This window comes from Ranitomeya imitator, chromosome 5 (assembly GCF_032444005.1).
Source record: "Ranitomeya imitator isolate aRanImi1 chromosome 5, aRanImi1.pri, whole genome shotgun sequence".
Classification (NCBI taxonomy): Eukaryota; Metazoa; Chordata; class Amphibia; order Anura; family Dendrobatidae; genus Ranitomeya; species Ranitomeya imitator.
Window position 1 is genome coordinate 29,805,960 of NC_091286.1, and position 24,514 is coordinate 29,830,473.

Below are 24,514 nucleotides of genomic sequence, written 5' to 3' on the forward strand. Positions count from 1 at the left end.
CCAAACATGACTAGGTTATTTTTTATCTAAGTGGTGAAAAAAAATTCCAAACTTTGCTAAAAAAAAAGAAAAGAAAATTGCGCCATTTTCCGATACTCGTAGCGTCTCCATTTTTCGTGATCTGGGGTCGGTTGAGGGCTTATTTTTTTGCGTGCCGAGCTGGCGTTTTTAATGATAGCATTTTGGTGCAGATACGTTCTTTTGATCGCCCGTTATTGCATTTTAATGCAATGTCGCGGCGACCTAAAAAACGTAATTCTGGCGTTTCAAATTTTTTTCTCGCTACGCCGTTAAGCGATCAGGTTAATGCTTTTTTTTAATTGATAGATCGGGCGATTCTGAGCGCGGCGATACCAAATATGTGTAGATTTGATTTTTTTTTATTGATTTATTTTGATTGGGGCGAAAGGGGGGTGATTTAAACTTTTATATTTTTTTTATTTTTTTCACATTTTTTTTTAACTTTTTTTTTTTACTTTTGCCATGCTTCAATAGCCTCCATGGGAGGCTAGAAGCAGGCACAACGCGATCGGCTCTGCTACATAGCAGCGATCTGCTGATCGCTGCTATGTAGCAGAAATGGAGGTGTGCTGTGAGCGCCGACCACAGGGTGGCGCTCACAGCCACCGGTCATCAGTAACCATAGAGGTCTCTAGGACCTCTATGGTTACCATCCTGACGCATCGCCGACCCCCGATCATGTGACGGGGGTCGGTGATGATGTCATTTCCGGCCGCTCGGCCGGAAGCGGTAGTTAAATGCCGCTGTCTGCGTTTGACAGCGGCATTTAACTAGTTAATAGGTGCGGGCAGATCGCGATTCTGCCCGCAGCTATTACGGGCACATGTCAGCTGTTCAAAACAGCTGACATGTCCCGGCTTTGATGCGGGCTCACCGCGGAGCCCACATCAAAGCAGGGGATCTGACCTCGGACGTACTATCCCGTCCGAGGTCAGATAGGGGTTAAAGGGCCACCCACGCAGCCTTACATCAGCGCTGCAACCCCCTTCACAGGGGTCAGAGATGAGAATACCTCTTTAACTTTATATTATATCCTTGTAAAGGTCAAAGTTTTTTGTTTCTATTGGTTTTTTTTTTTAACCCTGTAATTCCTGTAGTTATAGAAGTAAAACGTGAAAGTTTCTCTCCACCACAAGGGAGTGCAGGCGACTGCTGAAGACAGATTTATCATTGAGTACAATGGCTGCTCTGTCCTTATAAAGCTCCCCCTTGTGGTGGCTGCTGGCAGTGTACATCCTATTGATCGACTCGGTTAGGTCTTATTCAGATTAAATCTTCCAAGGCGATGTTAAAAGGGAAACGTTAAATTTACAGCTTTTCCAGAACGATGCGCTAATATAATGATAAAACTTATTGGGTTCTTATATTATTCTTATAGCATAATCACAGCCGACACTGGTATTTCATTTATTTCATATGCATCGGTACCTTCTAATTCCAGGTGATGACGAACAGAGCGACTGGTTTTACGAGAGCGAGTCCGGGGGAGCGTGCGGCATCACGGGAGTCATCCCTTGGTGGGAGCAGGAAGGGTCATCATCCGAGCTGGAGAGAGAGCTGCGCGATCCTGTGTTTGAGAGCATCCTCACCGGCTCCTTCCCCCTCATGTCCCAGAGCACGCAGAGAGGTTAGTGCCGCGGACTTACACCGCACCGACCTGCTAACAATTTCATTGTGCCCCTTTTTAAAAGCGCAAAAGGCCCTTCTCAGCTATTGCAGCCTATCCCTTATGGCAGTGATTGTGATCTCAGGTGCAGTACTGAAGACGGCCACTACATGGCGCGTGGAGCAATGCCGATCCGGCTCTGTACACTGTGGGAGGTGCAAATAGCTGATTGGTAGGCATTAAGGGTGCCTGCCCTCACCAATCCTAGGATTGGTCGTCAGTATCAAAATAGGGGCATGATATCTAATTCCTGGACAACGCCTTTTAAAGAAGCCCTCCCATCTAAGTTTTTATCCTCTTAAAATGCCTAAAATGAGACGTCTGCAGTCACTCTGTGCAACTGCAAACTTATGAATCCCCCTGCAAGTATTTGCTTGTTTCTAGCGTGTACGTATTATTTATGCATACTCCCGGGTTTTCGCATTAGCACCCAATAACGGGTGAATTAGCGGTGCCCCAATCGGCTGCGTTCATTGTGCTGCCGCTATGTCCACTGTCTGCTCCCTGTCCCCCTGCGATGATCAGAAGGGGCCGAATTGCAGCCTCTTGGGTAGAACTGATTGTTGGGCGCCGCTGATACCCAGGAAAGCCCTTCTTCTCCTTTCTCTCCATTTTCAGGAACATTTTCTTGGGAAGTCGGAATGAAATGTTGGATAAGTAATCCAGTGACAATACTATTCTGATTTGTCACCGATGCCTGTGATTATGGGCATGATCTCTGGCCAACTTTGAAGACCTTTTTTAAAGGGGTTTTTACTAGTGGTGAGTGAACGTGCCGGCGGGATAAGGTGTTATCTGAGCATGCTCGTGTGCTAACAGAGGGTCTTCGGTGTGCTCGAATAATATATTAGAGTCCCCACCCCTGCATGTCTCGGGGGTGTTCGACAGCCGCAGCACGTGCTGGGATTTCCTAACAGCCGCGAGACATGCAGGCACGGGCACTCGAACATAGTTTTCGAGCACACTGAAGACGCTTGGTTAGCACATGAGCATGCTCAGATAACACCTTATCCCATCACATTCGCTCGATAAATGCTTTTACCAACATTGAACATTATCCTCCAACTTTAAGATAGGATGTATGATCACTGGTGGTCTGAATGCTGGGATCTAGAGAACGGGGGTCTGCATGGAGCGGAGGTCGAGCTCCTGCACCTCTGCTCCTATTATTGTCTATGGGACCATCATTTGAGCAGCTCGACCTCCTGTTACATTCAGGCATCGGACCGGTGGCTTCAATAGTTGTTTTTTCAGCCATAAATGATTGAAAATAGCTTATAAGTAATAAGGAATTGATCTTTGTCCCCTCCAGTTTTGACAGTTCTTGTTCCCCTGCGTATCTCTCTACTCCATTGTAGCCGATCATGTGTTCTCTAGCCACATGACCGCTGCAGCCAGTCGGTGAATATAGTAAGTGGCGGGGTGAACGGGAAACCTCAGTGGACAGGGATCTTTACGACGTCGACTTTTTTGAATATTTTTGGCTAGAAACCACTTAACACTTTTCTTTCTGGAAATCTAGCAGAACATCCTGAGCCAGTGATCTTCAGCCTGCAGCTGTTGTACAACTACAACCCCCAGCATGGCCTGAAAGCCACAGTCTGGGGAGCTGCAGGCAACAACTACAACCCCCAGCATGGCCTGAAAGCCACAGTCTGGGGAGCTGCAGGCAACAACTACAACCCCCAGCATGGCCTGAAAGCCACAGTCTGGGGAGCTGCAGACAAAGAGACAGTCACAGCAATGACAGAGAACAGAAATCTATGAGCAAAGGGGCTCTTCAGTATTGCCCCTACATGCTGGAAATCCATGGGGGCGAGCGTCATCGTCAACGGGACGGCCTCATAAATATCTTTGCCGTTTCAGAGGAACATTTGGATTAGATTTCTCCCTTAAGTAGTAAAACCCCTGTAAGAATAACTTTCCTCTGTTTTCCTCGACTGATCAGATGCACTTTCTGTTCTTAGGATTCCAGGCGAGGTTGAGTCACTTCCATGCAATGCAGGCAAGAAGCGTGAGGAAGTCGTCCCTAAATCCGAGTCCTCTGGTACGTGCCGCCTTCTTACTGATGGATACACACACTAAAACTAATAATGATGACTTCGTCTTAGGCGACATACATTGGTAAGGAGAGGACACCGGAATTCCGCTTTTAACGATCAGTTTAGGAATTGACAGCAGCAGGAGAAGAGCGAGTTGAACTTGCAGGAGGCAGTGACCTCTTTACTTTTGTGATGGTTAGCGTGGACAGAAATCATTGTAGCATAGTGATAGAGCCAGACCAAGGAGCAGCGCAGAGTATTTCAGTAATATTCGAACTATTGTTGTGGGTGGTAGTGTGGTATTACCCGTACACTCATGTTATTGAAGATATTTCACAGTAGCAGAATCCATAAAAATAAAGGAAAAACGTATATAACTTCATGTAAATAAATGCAGTTGTGCAGGACAGGTCAACAATATGAACTTGGTGGGGGTCTGACACCCGGCACCCCCCACCGATCAGCTGTTTCCGGGTCAGCTGAGCTGCAGTATTATCGCAGTACTCTACAGATCCGAGGGCACGTACACAAATAATATCAGACGTTACCAAGTAATGGACTAATCTACACTGCAAACCGGGTCCTTACAATCTAGAAGTACAAAAACGCAAAGGATTTGGATTAGTGAACGTAATGGGCCTGTCTAAAAAGATATATTTTTTTCAGGGTGCTCTTAAAAATTTGAGAATTAAACTTGATTTTCGTGGGTAACGCAATCAAGAGAACCTCTGCAGCACAAGAGAGTTCTTGATGATAGGATTTGGAGTTTTGGATTGCGGGCAATGTTCTACTTACGTGTCATAAATGCTGCTTCTGATATGTGGAGTTCTGACCGCTGCTACCCCTCTATCTCACATCTTTTAAAAGGGGGGAATGAAAAGTTCTTGTAAAAATATGAAACTTTGTTATTTACGGTACCTAATATTAAAAGTCCTTATAAAAGAAATGCATTTTAATTCTGTAATTTACAGCACACTGTCTAGTTTATTGGCCTCCTCTGCAGTCTATCAACGGTGGCTGGTCTCCTAGGCAAAGAGCATGCACTCTTCCTATAGAACTTGCTAACGCTGCTCTGAACTTCAGACCCTGTGTTCCTTCAAAGCTGCAGAACCAAACCTGTCTCTGCATGCACCATGGGAGAGTGCACCGTTTGGGCCTGCGGCACAATTGTTCCTTTAGACCAGAGATGTGAATCTCAAATACGCAGAGGGCCAAAATGGAAAGCTTGGACAGAGTAGAGGGCCAATCATGATATTTACTATTCACATACAGTATAATGGCACCACATAGTCCTCCATACAGTATAATGGCATCACATAGTCCTCCATACAGTATAATGGGCCCACATAGTGCTTGATACAGTATAATGAGCCCACATAGTGCTCGATACAGTATAATGGCCCCCACATAGTGCTCTCCATACAGTATTACAGTATAATGGCACCACATAGTCCTCCATACAGTATAATGGGCCCACATAGTGCTCGATACAGTATAATGGCCCCCACATAGTGCTCTCCATACAGTATTACAGTATAATGGCCCCACATAGTCATACAGTGTAATAGGCCAGCGTAGTGCTCCGTACGGTATAAGGAGCACCACATAGTGCTCCATACAGTATGATGACCCGAACACGGTATAATTCCCCAACTGTAATCTCCACTCAGCCCTCAAGACACTATATTGGCCACCAAATAGTGCTCCGTTTAGTATAATGGCCCCACATAGTGCTCCATACAGTATAATGGGCCCACATAGTGCTCCATACAGTATAATGGCCGCACATAGTGCTCCATACAGTGTAATGTCTCTGTATAGTGTTCCATACAGTATAATAGGCCAACAGAGTGCTCCATACAGTATAATGGCCGCACATAGTGCTCCATACAGTGTAATGTCTCTGTATAGTGTTCCATACAGTATAATGGCCCCACATAGTGCTCCAAACAGTATAATGGCCTTCACATGGAACTCCATACAGTATAATGGCCCTGCATAGTGCTCCATACAGTATAATGGCCTTCACATAGTGCTGCATACAGTATAATGGCCACACATAGTGCTCCATACAGTATAATGGCCTTCACATAGTCCTCCATACAGTATAATGGCCTCATAGTCCTCCATACAGTGTAATGTCTCTGTATAGTGCTCCATACAGTATAATGGCCCCACATGGTCCTCCATACAGTATCATGGCCCCCACATAGTGCTCCATACAGTGTAATGTCTCTGTATAGTGTTCCATACAGTATAATGGCCCCACATAGTGCTCCATACAGTATAATGGCCTTCACATAGTGTGCCATACAGTATAATGCCACCACATAGTGCTCCAAACAGTATAATGGCCTTCACATGGAACTCCATACAGTGTAATGGCCCTGCATAGTGCTGCATACAGTATAATGGCCACACATAGTGCTCCATACAGTATAATGGCCTTCACATAGTGCTCCATACAGTATAATGGCCACACATAGTGCTCCATACAGTATAATGGCCTTCACATAGTGCTCCATACAGTATAATGGTCCCACACAGTGCTCCGTATAGTATAATAGTCCATACAGTGTAATGGCCTTCACATAGTGCTCCATACAGTATAATGGTCCCACATAGTGCTCCGTATAGTGTAATAGTCCATACAGTATAATGGCCACACATAGTGCTCCATACAGTATAATGGCCTTCACATAGTGCTCCATACAGTATAATGGCCTTCACATAGTCCTCCATACAGTATAATGGCCCCACACAGTGCTCCGTATAGTATAATAGTCCATACAGTATAATGGCCTTCACATAGTGCTCCATACAGTATAATGGTCCCACATAGTGCTCCGTATAGTATAATAGTCCATACAGTATAATGGCCACACATAGTGCTCCATACAGTATAATGGCCTTCACATAGTGCTCCATACAGTATAATGGCCACACATAGTGCTCCATACAGTATAATACCCCCATATAGTGCTCCATACAGTATAATTGCCTTTACACAGTGCTCGATACATAAGTGTGCTCCAAGATGGATAGATTGTGACCACTGTAAGTGCTGTTAGGTTACATTGGAAATGGTGATCCAAAGTATGAATCAGGAAAGTGTAATCTACATTTCTACCGCCATCTCTTGCGTGCACATTAGTTTTTATTAGGATGGTTTTCCTTATGAGCGAAGTAGAGGCTTCTGTATTATGGATAAAGTTGCTGCGCGACCGCCCGGTGTAGTGGCCTAAACACTATAAAGCAGTCCATTCGGGTCATTAGTCCTGTGGTCGGGCCTGGACTTGGTTCTGTAATAGATTCGCTCATCTGCTGCTGGCTTTACATTTAATAATGTCTCCCTTACTTTGCATCTGGGAGATAAGAGGGGCAAGTTTCCACAGTTGCTTCTGGTGGTGATCAGGGTCTTGCAGCGTCACATCCTCCATGGCGCAGACGTGCACGTTATTTGCAGATAAACTGGCTTTGCAGTGTTTTTATTTATGCAGATAACATAACAAATTTAATCTTATGCTCTGTTATAAAATGTCAATTATTGTAATTTTGCCAAGTGTCCAGACTCGGCCTGTATCTCCATTCGCTCCGGTTTGTATCGCCTCCAGCTCGGGAGTTAATCTATCAGTTGTAATAGCCCCTATAAAAAACCCAGAATGAGATGGCAATAAGCCTAGAAAATGGGCTACAAATCCCGTCAACGGTCAAGCAGCCAGTCAAGCAAAAATAAAAGTAGATGCATCTGAAACGCGTGCTGAATTATGGACGCTCAGACATCGGAGGCCTGTGTGTTCTACCAAATGATAATGGAGGTCCCGTGCCATGCTGCCTCCCTCCATGGACAATGAAGATCCGCCTAATAGAACTGATATGTTTCCTCTTCCCCACCCCACCACAAAGAAAAAAAATATTTTGCTAGGAATCTCAAGGAAATGGTGTTTATGTGTAATTTAAGAAGGCAAAAACCCTTTGGGTTTGTGCAAACTTCTTATAGACGTCGGCGTATCTGCTGAGTTTTGCCGGAATAGGTTTTTTTTTTTTTTCCCCATTTTTGCTTTTTTTTATGTTTTGGGTTTTTTAGGGGGGCATTTTTATAACATTTTTCTTTTTCTGTATCTGTAAAAAATTTTGTGTATACCTTTGAAAAATCCTCCCCAGAGTTTTTACATCATCACAATATTGATGGTCTGTGTCTAGGACAAACAATATTGGTTTCGTTGGAATGCGAAAAGTGAACTCCACCAAAACAACATGATTTTCATGACCTGTCTTACGACCCCTTTAAACATCTTGTTACCATGACGGGCCTTTTAACTTTGAGGTTCTGTCAGTTTTTCTAATATGTCTTCCTGGTGTGATGTCAGAGTTGTGCTGAGTAGGCGGGATCTTCCTGGTGTGATGTCAGAGCTGTGCTGAGTAGGCGGGATCTTCCTGGTGTGATGTCAGAGCTGTGCTGAGTAGGCGGGCTTTTCCTGGTGTGATGTCAGAGCTGTGCTGAGTAGGCGGGATCTTCCTGGTGTGATGTCTGAGCTGTGCTGAGTAGGCGGGATCTTCCTGGTGTGATGTCTGAGCTGTGCTGAGTAGGCGGGACCTTCCTGGTGTGATGTCTGAGCTGTGCTGAGTAGGCACATTCTTCCTGGTGGGATGTCAGAGCTGTGCTGAGTAGGCGGGACCTTCCTGGTGTGATGTCTGAGCTGTGCTGAGTAGGCACATTCTTCCTGGTGGGATGTCAGAGCTGTGCTGAGTAGGAGGGATCTTCCTGGTGGGATGTCAGAGCTGTGCTGAGTAGGAGGGATCTTCCTGGTGTGATGTCTGAGCTGTGCTGAGTAGGCGGGATCTTCCTGGTGTGATGTCAGAGCTGTGCTGAGTAGGCACATTCTTCCTGGTGGGATGTCAGAGCTGTGCTGAGTAGGCGGGATCTTCCTGGTGGGATGTCAGAGCTGTGCTGAGTAGGAGGGATCTTCCTGGTGGGATGTCAGAGCTGTGCTGAGTAGGAGGGATCTTCCTGGTGGGATGTCTGAGCTGTGCTGAGTAGGCGGGACCTTCCTGGTGTGATGTCTGAGCTGTGCTGAGTAGGCGGGATCTTCCTGGTGTGATGTCTGAGCTGTGCTGAGTAGGCGGGATCTTCCTGGTGTGATGTCTGAGCTGTGCTGAGTGGGTGGGATCTTCCTGGTGTGATGTCTGAGCTGTGCTGAGTAGGCGGGATCTTCCTGGTGTGATGTCTGAGCTGTGCTGAGTAGGCGGGATCTTCCTGGTGTATGTCTGAGCTGTGCTGAGTAGGCACGTTCTTCCTGGTGGGATGTCAGAGCTGTGCTGAGTAGGCGGGATCTTCCTGGTGTGATGTCAGAGCTGTGCTGAGTAGCCGGGATCTTCCTGGTGTGATGTCTGAGCTGTGCTGAGTAGGCGGGATCTTCCTGGTGTGATGTCAGAGCTGCGCTGAGTAGGCGGGATCTTCCTGGTGTGATGTCTGAGCTGTGCTGAGTAGGCACGTTCTTCCTGGTGGGATGTCAGAGCTGTGCTGAGTAGGCGGGATCTTCCTGGTGTGATGTCAGAGCTGTGCTGAGTAGGAGGGATCTTCCTGGTGTGATGTCAGAGCTGTGCTGAGTAGGAGGGATCTTCCTGGTGTGATGTCAGAGCTGTGCTGAGTAGGCGGGATCTTCCTGGTGTATGTCTGAGCTGTGCTGAGTAGGCACGTTCTTCCTGGTGGGATGTCAGAGCTGTGCTGAGTAGGCGGGATCTTCCTGGTGGGATGTCAGAGCTGTGCTGAGTAGGAGGGATCTTCCTGGTGTGATGTCAGAGCTGTGCTGAGTAGGCGGGATCTTCCTGGTGTGATGTCTGAGCTGTGCTGAGTAGGCACGTTCTTCCTGGTGGGATGTCAGAGCTGTGCTGAGTAGGAGGGATCTTCCTGGTGTGATGTCTGAGCTGTGCTGAGTAGGCGGGATCTTCCTGGTGTGATGTCTGAGCTGTGCTGAGTAGGCGGGATCTTCCTGGTGTGATGTCTGAGCTGTGCTGAGTAGGCACGTTCTTCCTGGTGGGATGTCAGAGCTGTGCTGAGTAGGAGGGATCTTCCTGGTGTGATGTCAGCTGTTCTGAGTAGGCGGGATCTTCCTGGTGTGATGTCTGAGCTGTGCTGAGTAGGAGGGATCTTCCTGGTGGGATGTCAGAGCTGTGCTGAGTAGGAGGGATCTTCCTGGTGTGATGTCTGAGCTGTGCTGAGTAGACGCGCTCTTCCTGGTGTGATGTCTGAGCTGTGCTGAGTAGGCGGGATCTTCCTGGTGTGATGTCTGAGCTGTGCTGAGTAGGCACGTTCTTCCTGGTGGGATGTCAGAGCTGTGCTGAGTAGGAGGGATTTTCCTGGTGTGATGTCTGAGCTGTGCTGAGTAGGCGGGATCTTCCTGGTGTGATGTCTGAGCTGTGCTGAGTAGGAGGGATCTTCCTGGTGTGATGTCAGAGCTGTGCTGAGTAGGCGGGATCTTCCTGGTGTGATGTCTGAGCTGTGCTGAGTAGGCGGGATCTTCCTGGTGTGATGTCAGAGCTGTGCTGAGTAGGAGGGATCTTCCTGGTGTGATGTCTGAGCTGTGCTGAGTAGGAGGGATCTTCCTGGTGTGATGTCAGAGCTGTGCTGAGTAGGAGGGATCTTCCTGGTGTGATGTCTGAGCTGTGCTGAGTAGGAGGGATCTTCCTGGTGTGATGTCAGAGCTGTGCTGAGTAGGAGGGATCTTCCTGGTGTGATGTCTGAGCTGTGCTGAGTAGGCGGGATCTTCCTGGTGTGATGTCAGAGCTGTGCTGAGTAGGAGGGATCTTCCTGGTGTGATGTCTGAGCTGTGCTGAGTAGGCGGGATCTTCCTGGTGTGATGTCTGAGCTGTGCTGAGTAGGCGGGATCTTCCTGGTGTGATGTCTGAGCTGTGCTGAGTAGGCGGGATCTTCCTGGTGTGATGTCTGAGCTGTGCTGAGTAGGCGGGATCTTCCTGGTGTGATGTCTGAGCTGTGCTGAGTAGGAGGGATCTTCCTGGTGTGATGTCAGAGCTGTGCTGAGTAGGCGGGATCTTCCTGGTGTGATGTCTGAGCTGTGCTGAGTAGGCGGGATCTTCCTGGTGTGATGTCTGAGCTGTGCTGAGTAGGCGGGATCTTCCTGGTGTGATGTCTGAGCTGTGCTGAGTAGGCGGGATCTTCCTGGTGTGATGTCAGAGCTGTGCTGAGTAGGAGGGATCTTCCTGGTGTGATGTCTGAGCTGTGCTGAGTAGGCGGGATCTTCCTGGTGTGATGTCTGAGCTGTGCTGAGTAGGCGGGATCTTCCTGGTGTGATGTCTGAGCTGTGCTGAGTAGGCGGGATCTTCCTGGTGTGATGTCTGAGCTGTGCTGAGTAGGAGGGATCTTCCTGGTGTGATGTCTGAGCTGTGCTGAGTAGGAGGGATCTTCCTGGTGTGATGTCTGAGCTGTGCTGAGTAGGCGGGATCTTCCTGGTGTGATGTCTGAGCTGTGCTGAGTAGGAGGGATCTTCCTGGTGGGATGTCAGAGCTGTGCTGAGTAGGAGGGATCTTCCTGGTGTGATGTCTGAGCTGTGCTGAGTAGGCGGGATCTTCCTGGTGTGATGTCAGAGCTGTGCTGAGTAGGAGGGATCTTCCTGGTGTGATGTCTGAGCTGTGCTGAGTAGGCGGGATCTTCCTGGTGTGATGTCTGAGCTGTGCTGAGTAGGCGGGATCTTCCTGGTGTGATGTCTGAGCTGTGCTGAGTAGGCGGGATCTTCCTGGTGTGATGTCTGAGCTGTGCTGAGTAGGAGGGATCTTCCTGGTGGGATGTCAGAGCTGTGCTGAGTAGGAGGGATCTTCCTGGTGTGATGTCTGAGCTGTGCTGAGTAGGCGGGATCTTCCTGGTGTGATGTCTGAGCTGTGCTGAGTAGGCGGGATCTTCCTGGTGGGATGTCAGAGCTGTGCTGAGTAGGAGGGATCTTCCTGGTGTGATGTCTGAGCTGTGCTGAGTAGGAGGGATCTTCCTGGTGTGATGTCTGAGCTGTAGCCTCTGAGCTGTAGCCTCCCTTGATGCTCCTGGTGAAGAAGAGCTTTTTTACTGAGTGAGGTTGCACAGAGCCAGGATTCAGCACGATGGGAAATAAAGTCAGCTGGAAGGTTATGATGATGTTATTTTCCAAAAAAATAAAATTTATTACACAGTATTATGTTGTCACAGATACTTCTGATTTATCTGAAAAATGCTTATTTAAAGATGCACATACCCCTTAAAGGGTTTATCCCATGAGCAACATGTATCACCTATACACAGGGCAGGGAATAGATGTATGATTATGAGGGTCTGGCTGCTGGGGTCTCCACTAATGCTGTGGGGTCCCTTGTCCACCATATGCTTGGATCATGGTCGGGAGGTCTCTCATTATACATGTCCAGGGAAGTCGTCAGAGAGAAGCCACCGGGGAACCCGCCAGTCCGACTAGTGTCCCGTCTGGCTCCGTACCTGGCGGCTTTTAAAGTAACGCCGAAATCATACAGCCAGCGTCTGATACATGCTTTATGGATGTGTCATAATAAAGGAAAATTCCTTTAAGCCGTAGAGCGGATGCCACCCGTCCTATAAAATAAAGTACATGTCACCTCTCCGAATCGCCGGCTGTATTTTATCCTCCCTTCCCCGGCTTCCTCAAACACTCATCAAGCCATCTGATTATTCTTTCAATTCTCCGCTTCCATTATTTCCAAATAGTACCATAAAACCCCAAAATATGAGAAATAGGCAAGGGGAAGAAAGGGAAAAAAAAAATAATAATACGGAAGGGTATTTTATGTCTGGATTTGATGGATCGGCCCTCTGGAAAGGGAAACAAAACACTAAATATCTGTAATCCCGCATTATTTACCGCATGGCTGGTTAAATGCTACTTTAAGCCTCATAAAATTAAAAGGGAAGAGATCTCCCAACTGTGGCAGGAATTGGATTTAGGAAGAAAGGTAGAGAGCCAAAATATTGCTACAGAATTAAATGTCAAAAATCTTCTTTAATAGCAGATATATAGTTCACACTGTGTGGTTATGATTAATACATTTAATCTAAATCACTGATAGTTTCTCTGCCTCTTCCATAAAATACAATAGGACACAAATCAGTTTTACTGGAGGCGGATAACAATTGCCAAATAATGCATCTTTCCCGCCCAATAAATTGTCAGTTATACCTTTAACTAAAAATCAATTCATCTCGGCAGAATTTATCGCAATTTCCCCCAATAAATCTCCTCAACTGTTTATTCATTTGCTTTTTTGATACATTTGCGCCACTTTTTCCACGCTCCAACGTTTTCCCTTTTGATTCATTGTAAATGAGAAAATCCATTTTGACTCAATTTTCGAATGAAGAAGTTCACATCTAGCAGCCAGCCATTTTTTCCAGTCTCCTTATATATTTGGTACCCTTGAACTCCCATCGCAGATCAGATGGAGGATTTTTATTTAGCTTTTATTTTTTGAGGCTTGCATTAATTCTGATGGGGGAAACTTGGCGGCACATATTACAATAATGCAAAATAGTTTTTTACTATTAAACTTTAGGAAAAGAAAAACAACTCAAGGACGGCGCCGGAAAACTTAGGGACCCCTAGGTTGAAGTAGCGTCATTCTCCCCTAAGGGCTTATTCACATGTCTGATTTTCGCGTTTTAGTGTTTCACAGATGGTACTCGTACTTGTTATAGTCTATGGGACTATTCACATGTGCGCGGTTTTTCACGACCCAAGGGGTCGGAAGAAAATCGCAGATGATCCGATGGTCAGATCAAAATCAGAAATGCAAGTCAATGGGTGCGGTCCGATTTTCACGGACCGTTTGACCACACTCTGATTAGAGTCTGATCAGAGTCTAATCAAAATAGTCTCGGTTTCTTGTACGTGGAAAAACCGGACATGTGAATGCGGCCTTTGGCAGAGAGTAGTACAGTGTGTGATGGATCATCTGTTATTTTTGCTATATTGCTTTGGAGTACATGTTCTTAAAGGGTTATTCCCAACATTAAAAATTTGGACCTATCCTCAGGAACGCCTTTGCTCCTCTGTCAGTTGGCAAAAGAGTAGTATCTGGCCGTCCCATAGACCTATGAATGGAGTGCGCATGCGTGGATGCTGCTCCATTCCGGCTGTGCGTTCTAGAGCGCTCTTCCCAGGAAGTGAGAGATCGGTGGACCCTCCCACCAATCATAAAGCTGTCACCTTTTTAAAACCCCAAAACTTGTATGTGTCAACGTTTCGCCTCTGTTCCCAATACCGCGATGAGGAAGAGTCGAACAGAACAGCTAGGGGCGCATGCAAAGCCCATGGCGGTACTCTATGAAGATGGCAATGTGCATAGTCATGGACTTTGCATGCGTAGCGCAGGACACACGCATGACCAGCCGCTTCATTCAGCTCCTAGCAGAAAAAAGGGGACATACACTAAAGTCCCCTTTTATGACGGTCAGTGGGAACCATGCTGATCTGGCAGGTGATAATTTATGTAGACCAGCATACCCTTTTAAAGGGGTTTTCCAAGACTTTATGATTTGGTCAATGGGTTGTCTGACTTTTGGCATCCCCCTTCAATCAGCTGCTATAGGGATAAAGTCCGTTTCATGGGTGCCGCTCTTCTGTGCATTGAGTTCTCTCTGTGCCTGGAACTACTGCTCAGTTCCATTCACTTGCATGTAATAGGAGGCACGACCGCAGCACCCTTGGGATAACTGATAGGAAGGAGTGCCAAGAGTTGAACCCCAACTTATCGACTATTAATGGCCTATACTATAGATGGGCAATCACTTTAGTTTAGGCCTTGGATCCATGATTCAGGGCAGGATGCTTAGCGTTGATGATACAGGAGGGTGTGACTTGATCCATTGACACTGATCTCTGCGCCTTTCCAATACGGTAAATGGTGTGCACAGAGAGTGATCCTGGCTGCAGACACATTTATTTTTAAGTTTTGATATTAATACGCACCATCTGTTTCTTATGTAAACTCCCGGCATCCCGCCCTGACGCTCCCTCCTCCCCCGATGAAGCCATTTTTTATTCTAACTAGTAAATGAATAGCGGCGAGGTAGAAGTAATTTAGACTTGATCTATAGTTGTTTATGGCAAAACATATTGGATGTTAAAGTGATTGATTCCCGGAGCAAAAAATCATTTGAGCGGATGGATTAGCGTTCATTAATTTTACTAATTACATAGCGAGAAAAACAGATGTTTTGTTAGGCAAAGATCAGGCATTAATTGCAGGTCCTACCTTGAAACTAAAAATAGCGGTTCAATGTTACGTGTGCGCGATGCCGGGATCGGAGCCGGGCTGGGGCGTAATGCCGAGAAGTTGGGTGTCGTACGGGATACCGTGTCATGTACCCGGTCAGGCTGAGCGTATGGCGGCTATCCGACCGGATATGCTGAAGCCCTGCTATTTATAGCATAGGCGATGGGGCGATCGCAGCTTCACGTCACCCAAGGGGACCGGTGAAGACCATAAAAAGTTTAAAAAATAAAAAAAATTGAAAAACTCAAGTTTAACTCACCATTTTTTGCTGCTGTAAAAGCTTAAAAAAATACACTTGTTATCGCTGTGTTCAGAAATGTCCCATTTATCAAAATATAAAAATAATTCCATTAGTAAACTGTATAACGAGAAAATTTAAAAGAAACATTTTTATTTTTTTTTTTGATCGCCAAAACATTGCAATTACATGCAATAAGACGCAATTAAAAACATCATATCTACCTCAAAATCGTATCAATAAAAACGTCAGTTCACGGTGCAAAAAATAAGTCCTCACCCAGCCCCAGATCCCGAAAAATGAGAACGATGCGGGTCCTGGCGTCAAACAATTTTTTTATTTTATTGTATTTTTTTTTTCCTTAAATGTCTAAACTCTTTTTCACCACCTAATTGAAAAAAAAACACCTTTATACATGTTTTGGTATCTGCGAATTCGTACCGACACGGAGAATCATATTGTCAGATCAGTTTTACCATGTAGTGAACACGGTAAATAAAAATAACCCAAATAACGATAGCGCTCCTATGTCTATAGTGCTGGAAAAGTAAAAAATGTATGGGTCTTGGAAGAAGGGGAGGAAAAAAAATGGAAAATCGCAGAATAATGAAACGGTTAAAAGGGATCAGAAAAATAACATACATGCTTCCAAAAATTGTTGACGGGCGATAAGGCTTTCGGAGTATGGCGAGGGCGCCTTCCAGGCCCGTCATCTGTTTCAATCCTGCATTTCAAGAAGCCAAAGCCTCTGATGATGTGCATGGACTAAGTGCATAGATTTACTGCTGGCGTTTGAGCATTTTTAAATTAAAATATATCGCTCATTCTGAAAATATTGATTTACACATCGCTGTGTCAATATTAAATCTAGCATATTTTCCAATAAGTTGAAAAGATCTGGCAGGTCAGGTGAAATGTACTGAGTCGATGTGATTTTATTTACGTGGTTCTTCATCCATTTCACTTTTCATGGCTTTCTCCAAAGTCTGGCGTTTATCGGTATGTTGGCGGGGGGAGGCGCAGGGGAGTCAAAGCAGCACGTGGGTCCTGTTTATTCACGTAGGCTCTTTTTACTATTTATGTAAGTCATGCATGTTTTATAGCTACATGCGTATAGATTATTTTTGCATCTTTATAATTTGCGAAAATGATTTCGATTTTCGCTTTTCCGTACCCTAAATAGGAGGTATTGTGTATTTTTGGCTATGCTCAGGTTAGGGTGATTAACTCGCTACTTTACTCAGAAAACTTGCTGTAACTTCTAAAAGAGGCGATCTATCGTACTGAAATCTGGACTGCAGATACCTGGGACCATGAGAAACTGATATTTTAAAGTGGGTGTTGACATTGTCCACCGTTCACATCCACGCGCTCCTGCTCGCACCGATCCATATTGTGCAGGAGGTCTGTGGTCATAGCCTGAATTTCTCACTGTATGTGCTCTCGGAGGGCCTGTAAAGTTCGCGGCTTGTTACTGTACACCCGACCCTTCAAAATATCCGGCGGTGATAAATCAGGCGGTCTTGGTGGCACCAGTCTCCTAGAGATCACTCTGTCATCAGAGATGGCTTCAGTGCACGGATTTCGACCTTCAAACTTCTTTAGAAACTCACTTTGACACCTCTTTAAGGACGCCAATAAGTTTTCACAATGAAATCACGCTCCTACAAACTGTATCTGTACATTAAGAAATGAAAGAAGAATTCGACATGAGTGAAATGCAACCACAAGACATAGACTTGATGCGTGTCGGTATTTTGTCGTAGTGGAGACGGCGGGGCGACAGGTCGGTCGAGACCACTCGGCGTGAGGTTGTCTCTCTTCGCTGAGGTTCATTGTACTCTCACTTCTCGTGAACCAAAGTAAATGCAGTCCAAATAACAGTACGGTCGACCGTCTCTTTTAGAAGCTTCAGCTATTTTTCCGGGTAAAGTAGCGAGGGAATCTCCTTGAACGTGTAACCGCAAACACGAGTTTTTATGCATATGTTAAACATTTCCACACCTTGCAGGAAGTAACCCAGCGTGTAAGGCGCCAGGTGGTATCTCCACACTGAACCAGGCGCCTAAATTCAGAAATGGGAGTATGGGGTCGAATTTGATGTATTTTTTTACGTGTAGATCTATGGGGGGGAATAAATATTTGATTGGCGCACTACGTGTTTTGGAATACTATTTTATTCACCGTAATCCCCTTTACTGTCTATTCGTTTAATGCATCGATCAGAAAGTAATTTGAATCCTTTTGAATTAAAATTGTTCTCCTGTTCTGCAAAACTGCGACTCCACACCATCAATTACCATCGCATTTCTCGTAAACGTTTGTCCTTTTCAACGAGTTTTTTTTGTTTCCAAAAGTGATCACGATCAGGTCGAGAGACTGTAACAGATGGTCGGGGTATCGGGTGCATGATCCTGCCCAAAAAATAAAACAAGACGCCTTTTGAAAGTTTTTGGTGACGTACCCATCTTCACCAGACAGGGTTAGCTTGCAAAAACCCTTCCGACACAACCTGTTCGATATCGTGGTAACCTGCAAATTTCAAGATTCTTCGCTCAAAGTGGATTCTCCGTGGATTCCAATATTGAAGGCCAACTATTGTTCTACATAATATGTGTATATAGCATGTCCATTTTTTTTTTTCATTAGAAAATACAACTACTTATGTTCATAAACAGCGCCACTCCTGTCTGCAGGTTGTAAATGATATTGCAGCAGAGCGCTCTGTGAGGAGCTGGTCTGGCTCTAACGACTATTGGCACCTAGGGCGGAGATCGCAGCTTTAGCGGATGCTGACTTTTTTCAGGGTCCGCAGCTGTTTTCCATGCAGGGTACAGTACAATGTTACCCTATGGAAAACAAAAACCGCAGTGCACATGATGCGGAAAAACCCGAAAAAAAACCGCGCTGAATTGCTGCGGAAAAAAAGGAGCATGTCACTTCTTTGTGCAGAATCGCAGCGATTCTGCACCCAAAGAAATGCATTGATCCGCTTACTTCCCGCATGGGGCTGTGCCCACCATGCGGGAAGTAATGCGGATAATGTGCGGGTTATACCCGGGGTGGAGGAGAGGAGACTCTCCTCCAGGCCCCGGGAACCATATTTGTATTAAAAAAAAAAAAGAATTAAAATAAAAAATAATGTTATACTCGCCTCTGAAGTCTCAGCGCTGCACGCGGCCGTCCGGTCTCAGGTTTGCTATGCGACCAGGACCTGCGGTGACGTCGCGGTCACATGACCGTGACGTCACGAAGGTCCTGGTCGCACAGCATCTTTGGAACCAGACCGCCGCCTGCAGCGCCGAGGAGATCGGGACGTCAGAGGGTGAGTATATCATCATGATTTTATTATTTTTAACATATGCAGCATCAATAGTAGGGGTAAATCCCGCAGCGGAACCCGCAGGACAAACCGCGATAAATCTGCAGGGATAACCGCAGCGGGTTTGCCCTGCAGATTTATCAAATCCGCTGCGGGAGAACCCGCAGGATAAAAAGGAACGTGTGAATGTGGCCTTATTGTTGCGTTTTATTTAGAGATTTGCTTGCTCATCAGTTCAGCCTCAGGAATCAATGTTTCCATTCAGAGACAGTAAGCAGAGGATGACCGTGCAGGTTGCTATGGATAGTAGACCCAGTGGAGCCATGACCACAAGGGGGTCTCACATTCAGTCCCGAATGATGGGATCAGCCTCAGGAGAATGGCACAGTTGGCTTTGGGGGAGGGGTACGTGAACACTTCTGCCCATTCAGGGGGCTGATCCCAGGGAGGGAGGACAATAAGCCACGTGTTTAGCAAGTAGTTGGGGCGGTGACATCTTGGGGCGATGATCTATTGCTGTGGTCCTGGTGCCCATGTATGGATGGCCTTTGGAGGTTGCCGGCGGGGCTGGATACACGTGCTACGGTTGCGGAATCTGTTGTCTGGATTTCAGGAGCTTTTTTAAGGACTGTTTCTGCTGGATATATGCGCTTTGGTCGTGTTATCTGTCGTCTGGAGAAGCGTGGACTGTGATTAGACGATACTGGCGGGAGATACAAAATCTGTGGGCCAACCAAAAGTTGGGAGGCAGTGAGTATCGCCTGATACGGGGGCAGTGGAACTATCGATCCCGGACACTCATCGACATGTGAGATGCTAATATTCCTGTCCGATCTTTAAAATGAATCAGCACATCGCTAGGTTATCATTTCTGGATTTTCACGGCACAGCCCAATTAGTGAAATGGGTCCAACTATAATTTCCTGCACAGTCGGTGACCGGGAGCGCACCTCGTTGTGGGTGGTCTGGACTCCCGCTTTAAGGTGACTCTGTTTTGTACAATCCTTATTTGTCAGAAGTCGCCTTTCATGACAAACTGATCGCAAGGTGTTCTCCTACTTTAACCTCCACCCATCGATTAGCTTTAAATTTTATGAAGAAAACTGACATTAAGCGTTCAGTATACCTGCAGCGCCACCACAGGAGAAGTGAAGCATTGCAACCTTTCCATTCTTATAACCTCTCTTCAGAATTGGTGATTTATCTGAACAGACGTCTCCACCCTCTCTATTAACTCAGAATTCCCTTATAGGGTAGAAGAAAATTGTTTTTCTCCTCCCATATAAAAAATATTTTCTAAAATCACAGGTTATCCAGCTGGAGGTACAATTGCAACGATCTTTTGTCCGGGGCTCTTGAAGTTAGCGAACTGGGCTCCTCAATGCCGTCTTGAATGGATTGACGGTCCTCCACTCCATTCATTGTCAACGGCTGTACTTGTCTTTCGCTGGCAATCCCATAGACCACGAATGGCTCGGAGGTTGGCATCCCATAGACCACGAATGGCGCGGAGGTTGGCATCCCATAGACCACGAATGGCGCGGAGGTCTAGCATGGGCACCACCATTCAAGGGTGGACATTTCATTCGTGCAGCCACATAAGGGGCCCAAGAAATTAGGGGGCCACTACCACCTCCAATGCCGGCAGAATGGTGCACTATGATGAGCTATTGGTCTGTAAAGGGCCCATAGAATGTTCTTACACAGGGACCCTCTGTTGTTTATGTCCACCAGTCCCTCCATTCTTTCCATGATCCCATTGCACAGCCGCATTTTGAGGTTCCACAGCCCAGATCTTAGAATCGTTTTGGTTCCCGTAAGTCAAACCTTTAGCAAACCAGCACCTTATCGCCAAGCATCTGGGTAGGTAATCATTTGTGGTTTTTGGACTAACCCTTTCAATATTAAGCCCATAATGAAGATGTCCGGCGTATGACAAGCGGAGGTCCACGTCGCTGCTGTAAGGTGACGCTGGGGGGGATGTGTAGGAGGTCCACGTCGCTGCTGTAAGGTGACGCTGGGGGGGATGTGTAGGAGGTCCACGTCGCTGCTGTAAGGTGACGCTGGGGGGGATGTGTAGGAGGTCCACGTCGCTGCTGTAAGGTGACGCTGGGGGGGATGTGTAGGAGGTCCACGTCGCTGCTGTAAGGTGACGCTGGGGGGATGTGTAGGAGGTCCACGTCGCTGCTGTAAGGTGATGCTGGGGGGGATGTGTAGGAGGTCCACGTCGCTGCTGTAAGGTGACGCTGGGGGGGATGTGTAGGAGGTCCACGTCGCTGCTGTAAGGTGACGCTGGGGGGATGTGTAGGAGGTCCACGTCGCTGCTGTAAGGTGACGCTGGGGGGATGTGTAGGAGGTCCACGTCGCTGCTGTAAGGTGACGCTGGGGGGGGATGTGTAGGAGGTCCACGTCGCTGCTGTAAGGTGACGCTGGGGGGGGATGTGTAGGAGGTCCACGTCGCTGCTGTAAGGTGACGCTGGGGGGGGATGTGTAATCTTCCAGCCCATCCTCGCGCTTCTGAGCAGCACATAACTCGGCTGGCCGGTACGCGCCCGATTACGGTGCCACTAATGCATAATGCACGCCACTTTCCGATCTCACATTTGTTTGTTTCCAAAGAGAGAAAAAAGGCGGTCGAGGAAGCGGGAGGAGGGAAGCGCGCAGACGGCACTGCTACTTGTATACTCAGTCGTCTGCCTAATCCTTATCCCACAGCATTGTCAATACCCATCTAATTCCATTTTAACAACAGTAATTGGCTGATGGAGTAGAAGATATAGATTTGTTTTCCTGATGACTCCTTGACTTTTTTTCCTCTGGTAATACTAATACAATTCCAAATCCTTACCGGTGTGATTGTGTCATGAGTAGGTCAACAGTCATGTCAAGGTCCTATTGGAAGCTTCATAGCGAACATCTTAATTTAGACTTAGCTATCTCTTTCGTGTCGTATGTGCATTTGCCAGTAATTCTTTCACGTCTCAGTCATTCCATTATGCCAGAATCCATTTACTTTAGCCGACAATGGCTCTGCATGGCAATCGCTCTGCGGGGCAGGCGGCTTCAGTTTACGCCTTCCTTTAAAGGGAATCATTATAAGTGCTGGAGGGCTGTGTGTGGCCCACGTGCCAGAACCTTCAAAAGAACATTTTTATAAAATACAATCAACTAATAGTTACTAATATTAGCTTCAATTTTTTTCTATCTCATTTTCATAGTTTTGTAACCACTGATGTCGCTGCTCCTTTGCTAACTTGTGGGCAATCCATGGCTCTTCCCATCTATCTCCCAGTAATACTTTGCAGTTATAAGCCCGTCCCCCGAGGAGCCGGAGCGTCAGTCAGTTTTCTCTCAAAGGAAAGGCGGGATGGTATCCTCCTCCGCAACACTGATTCCATGAGGAAAGACACTCATTATCTTGACAATCTTCACACTAGAGTACCGTGAAAAAATAAAAAATAAATAAAAAAAAAAAAAAAAAATATATATATATATATATATATATATATATATATATATATATATATATATATATATATATATATATATATATATATATATATATATATATATATATATATATATATACCGTATATATATATATATATATATATATATATATTGTTTTAAAAAGGCCCAAAATCATCAAACTATCATCAAACTAAGTTGCCTCTCACTATAAATATTATTTTTTTACTTTTGTTCCTTTTTAATAGGATTTGTGAGTTTTAGATAAATTGACTTTATACAACAAAACCGTTTAGCAGCTTTTTAATATACTTTGCATTTCCGCTTTACACCATTTTCAATACATCGCTGCTTCTCTTCATTCAGTGAGGACTATGGCCCTAGTTAGCTGGTTTTTTTTTTGTCTTTTTTGTTTCCTGTTATATTCTTTAAAATGTTTTTTTTTTTTCAACTTTTTTTGTGCTTTTGATAAGGGTTGAAATCACTGGCATAAAAATATAGCAAAGATAAGATCATTTTGGCATACAAATTCCTAAAGCCAAACTTTTATTACTGAAAAAAAGGAGGATGCTGAATCAAATGGTTTTTATATTTATCTACATTTGAAAGTATCTGGACAAGTAGTCGGCTGCAGGTGTATAATCTTTCAAAAATATGTGAGAATATATAGACAATTCATTAATCTATAGATATTGGACATTTTGTGGGTTTTTTATTAGTTCTTATTTAGCACAGTCTTCCCCAGATAAAAAAAAAAAAGTCAACCGATGGGGCATCATGAAACTCCACCTGGATGTCAGCAACCGCCATTGAAACATGCACAAGTTCTCAGAGGACTTGTGTGTGATTATACAGGGTGTCTGGCCCCTTTAAGTTTAAAAGCAACAGTGGCTGAAGATGGAGGATCAAGAAGCACTATATGGATGTAAGCAACCTCTTTTGAAACGCACTGTGCATGCGCTGGTTTCTAAGATGTCCAGTACCTGTGCAGATGAAACTGTTCCATCGCCATGCTACCAAACTTTGCCATCTGCACTTGTGCTGATCCAGAATACAAGTACATGAGCATGTGCAGGTCCAGAATACATGCGCGTGAGCAAGGTCCATAATGCAAGCGCATACGCAGGTCTGAAATTTAAGCGTACAAGCAAAGTCCAGAATGCAGGTACATGAGCACGAGCAAGGTCCAGGATGAAAGCGCATGCTGAGGTCCAGGAGGCAAGCGCATGCTGAGGTCCAGGAGGCAAGCGTATGCTGAGGTCCAGGAGGCAAGCGCATGCTGAGGTCCAGGAGGCAAGCGCATGCTGAGGTCCAGGAGGCAAGCGCATGCTGAGGTCCAGGAGGCAGGCGCATGCTGAGGTCCAGGAGGCAGGCGCATGCTGAGGTCCAGGAGGCAGGCGCATGCTGAGGTCCAGGAGGCAGGCGCATGCTGAGGTCCAGGAGGCAGGCGCATGCTGAGGTCCAGGAGGCAGGCGCATGCTGAGGTCCAGGAGGCAGGCGCATGCTGAGGTCCAGGAGGCAGGCGCATGCTGAGGTCCAGGAGGCAGGCGCATGCTGAGGTCCAGGAGGCAGGCGCATGCTGAGGTCCAGGAGGCAAGCGCATGCTGAGGTCCAGGAGGCAAGCGCATGCTGAGGTCCAGGAGGCAAGCGCATGCGGAGGTCTAAAATGCAAGCATGCAAACAAGACCCAGAATGCAAGCGCAGTGTGTTGCAATGGAGGTTACTGATGGACTTGTTTTTGGATAGATGCAGAGAGCTGTTGGGGGAGAAGTGGTCATCTGGATGCCTCACCAAGTAATAAACCTGGGCACAACATCTAACCAGTATATATCGGTGATATTCCCCTTTACCCGTTATTTGTAAAGAGTATTTAGGACGTGTTTGACACCTTTAAGAATTAAAGCAATAGTCTATTGTACAGTAAATTGTAGCCATGAGATAGAGCGACGTCTAGCAGCACAATGGGAAGTGACACGACTATATCCAGCAGAGACACGCCTAGGAATAGGCAGAAGACCGATTCTGAGGTTCTAGCCCCCTTTAATAAATAAGAGTAATGTTCCCCATTTAGCTCCCACAGGGAATGGTGCGATGGCTGTGTAGTCAGGGGTCGGGGCCTGTGACTTCACATCTCGCTTTATTAGCAGCCAGGGAAGGTTGCACAAAGAACAGATCGTGGAAGAGGTTTGACACGAGAAATTAATTATGAAATAAAAGGCAGATTTGCACTCCGGCTAGAATTAGCTCGGCACAATAGCCGCAGTCACCTTGGAGCCCTGGATCTGAAAGTGACACTGTCTGTAGTCTGGGAGCCTAATATAGTCGCTGCTCTCCCCAGACTACAAGCTCCTGATCTGACCTCTAAAAGTGAGCGTAAAGGGGTTATCCATGACAATAAATATAGATGACCCCCTCACCCCCACCATCAACTGTTTGGACCTCCCAAATTGGGAACCTGTGCACATTGTAGA

General features: G+C 46.2%; 1 protein-coding gene across 2 annotated transcripts in view; it reads left to right on the forward strand.

The window, feature by feature from the left end:
• Positions 1–24,514, forward strand: part of GPATCH2 (G-patch domain containing 2) — a 146,671-nt gene that overhangs the window by 18,885 nt on the left and 103,272 nt on the right. For both annotated transcript variants that reach the window (XM_069768488.1, XM_069768489.1), the window contains exons 4-5: positions 1,463–1,648; positions 3,655–3,734. In XM_069768488.1, coding sequence (XP_069624589.1) covers positions 1,463–1,648; positions 3,655–3,734 — 266 coding nt within the window. The remainder of the gene's footprint in view (positions 1–1,462; positions 1,649–3,654; positions 3,735–24,514) is intronic.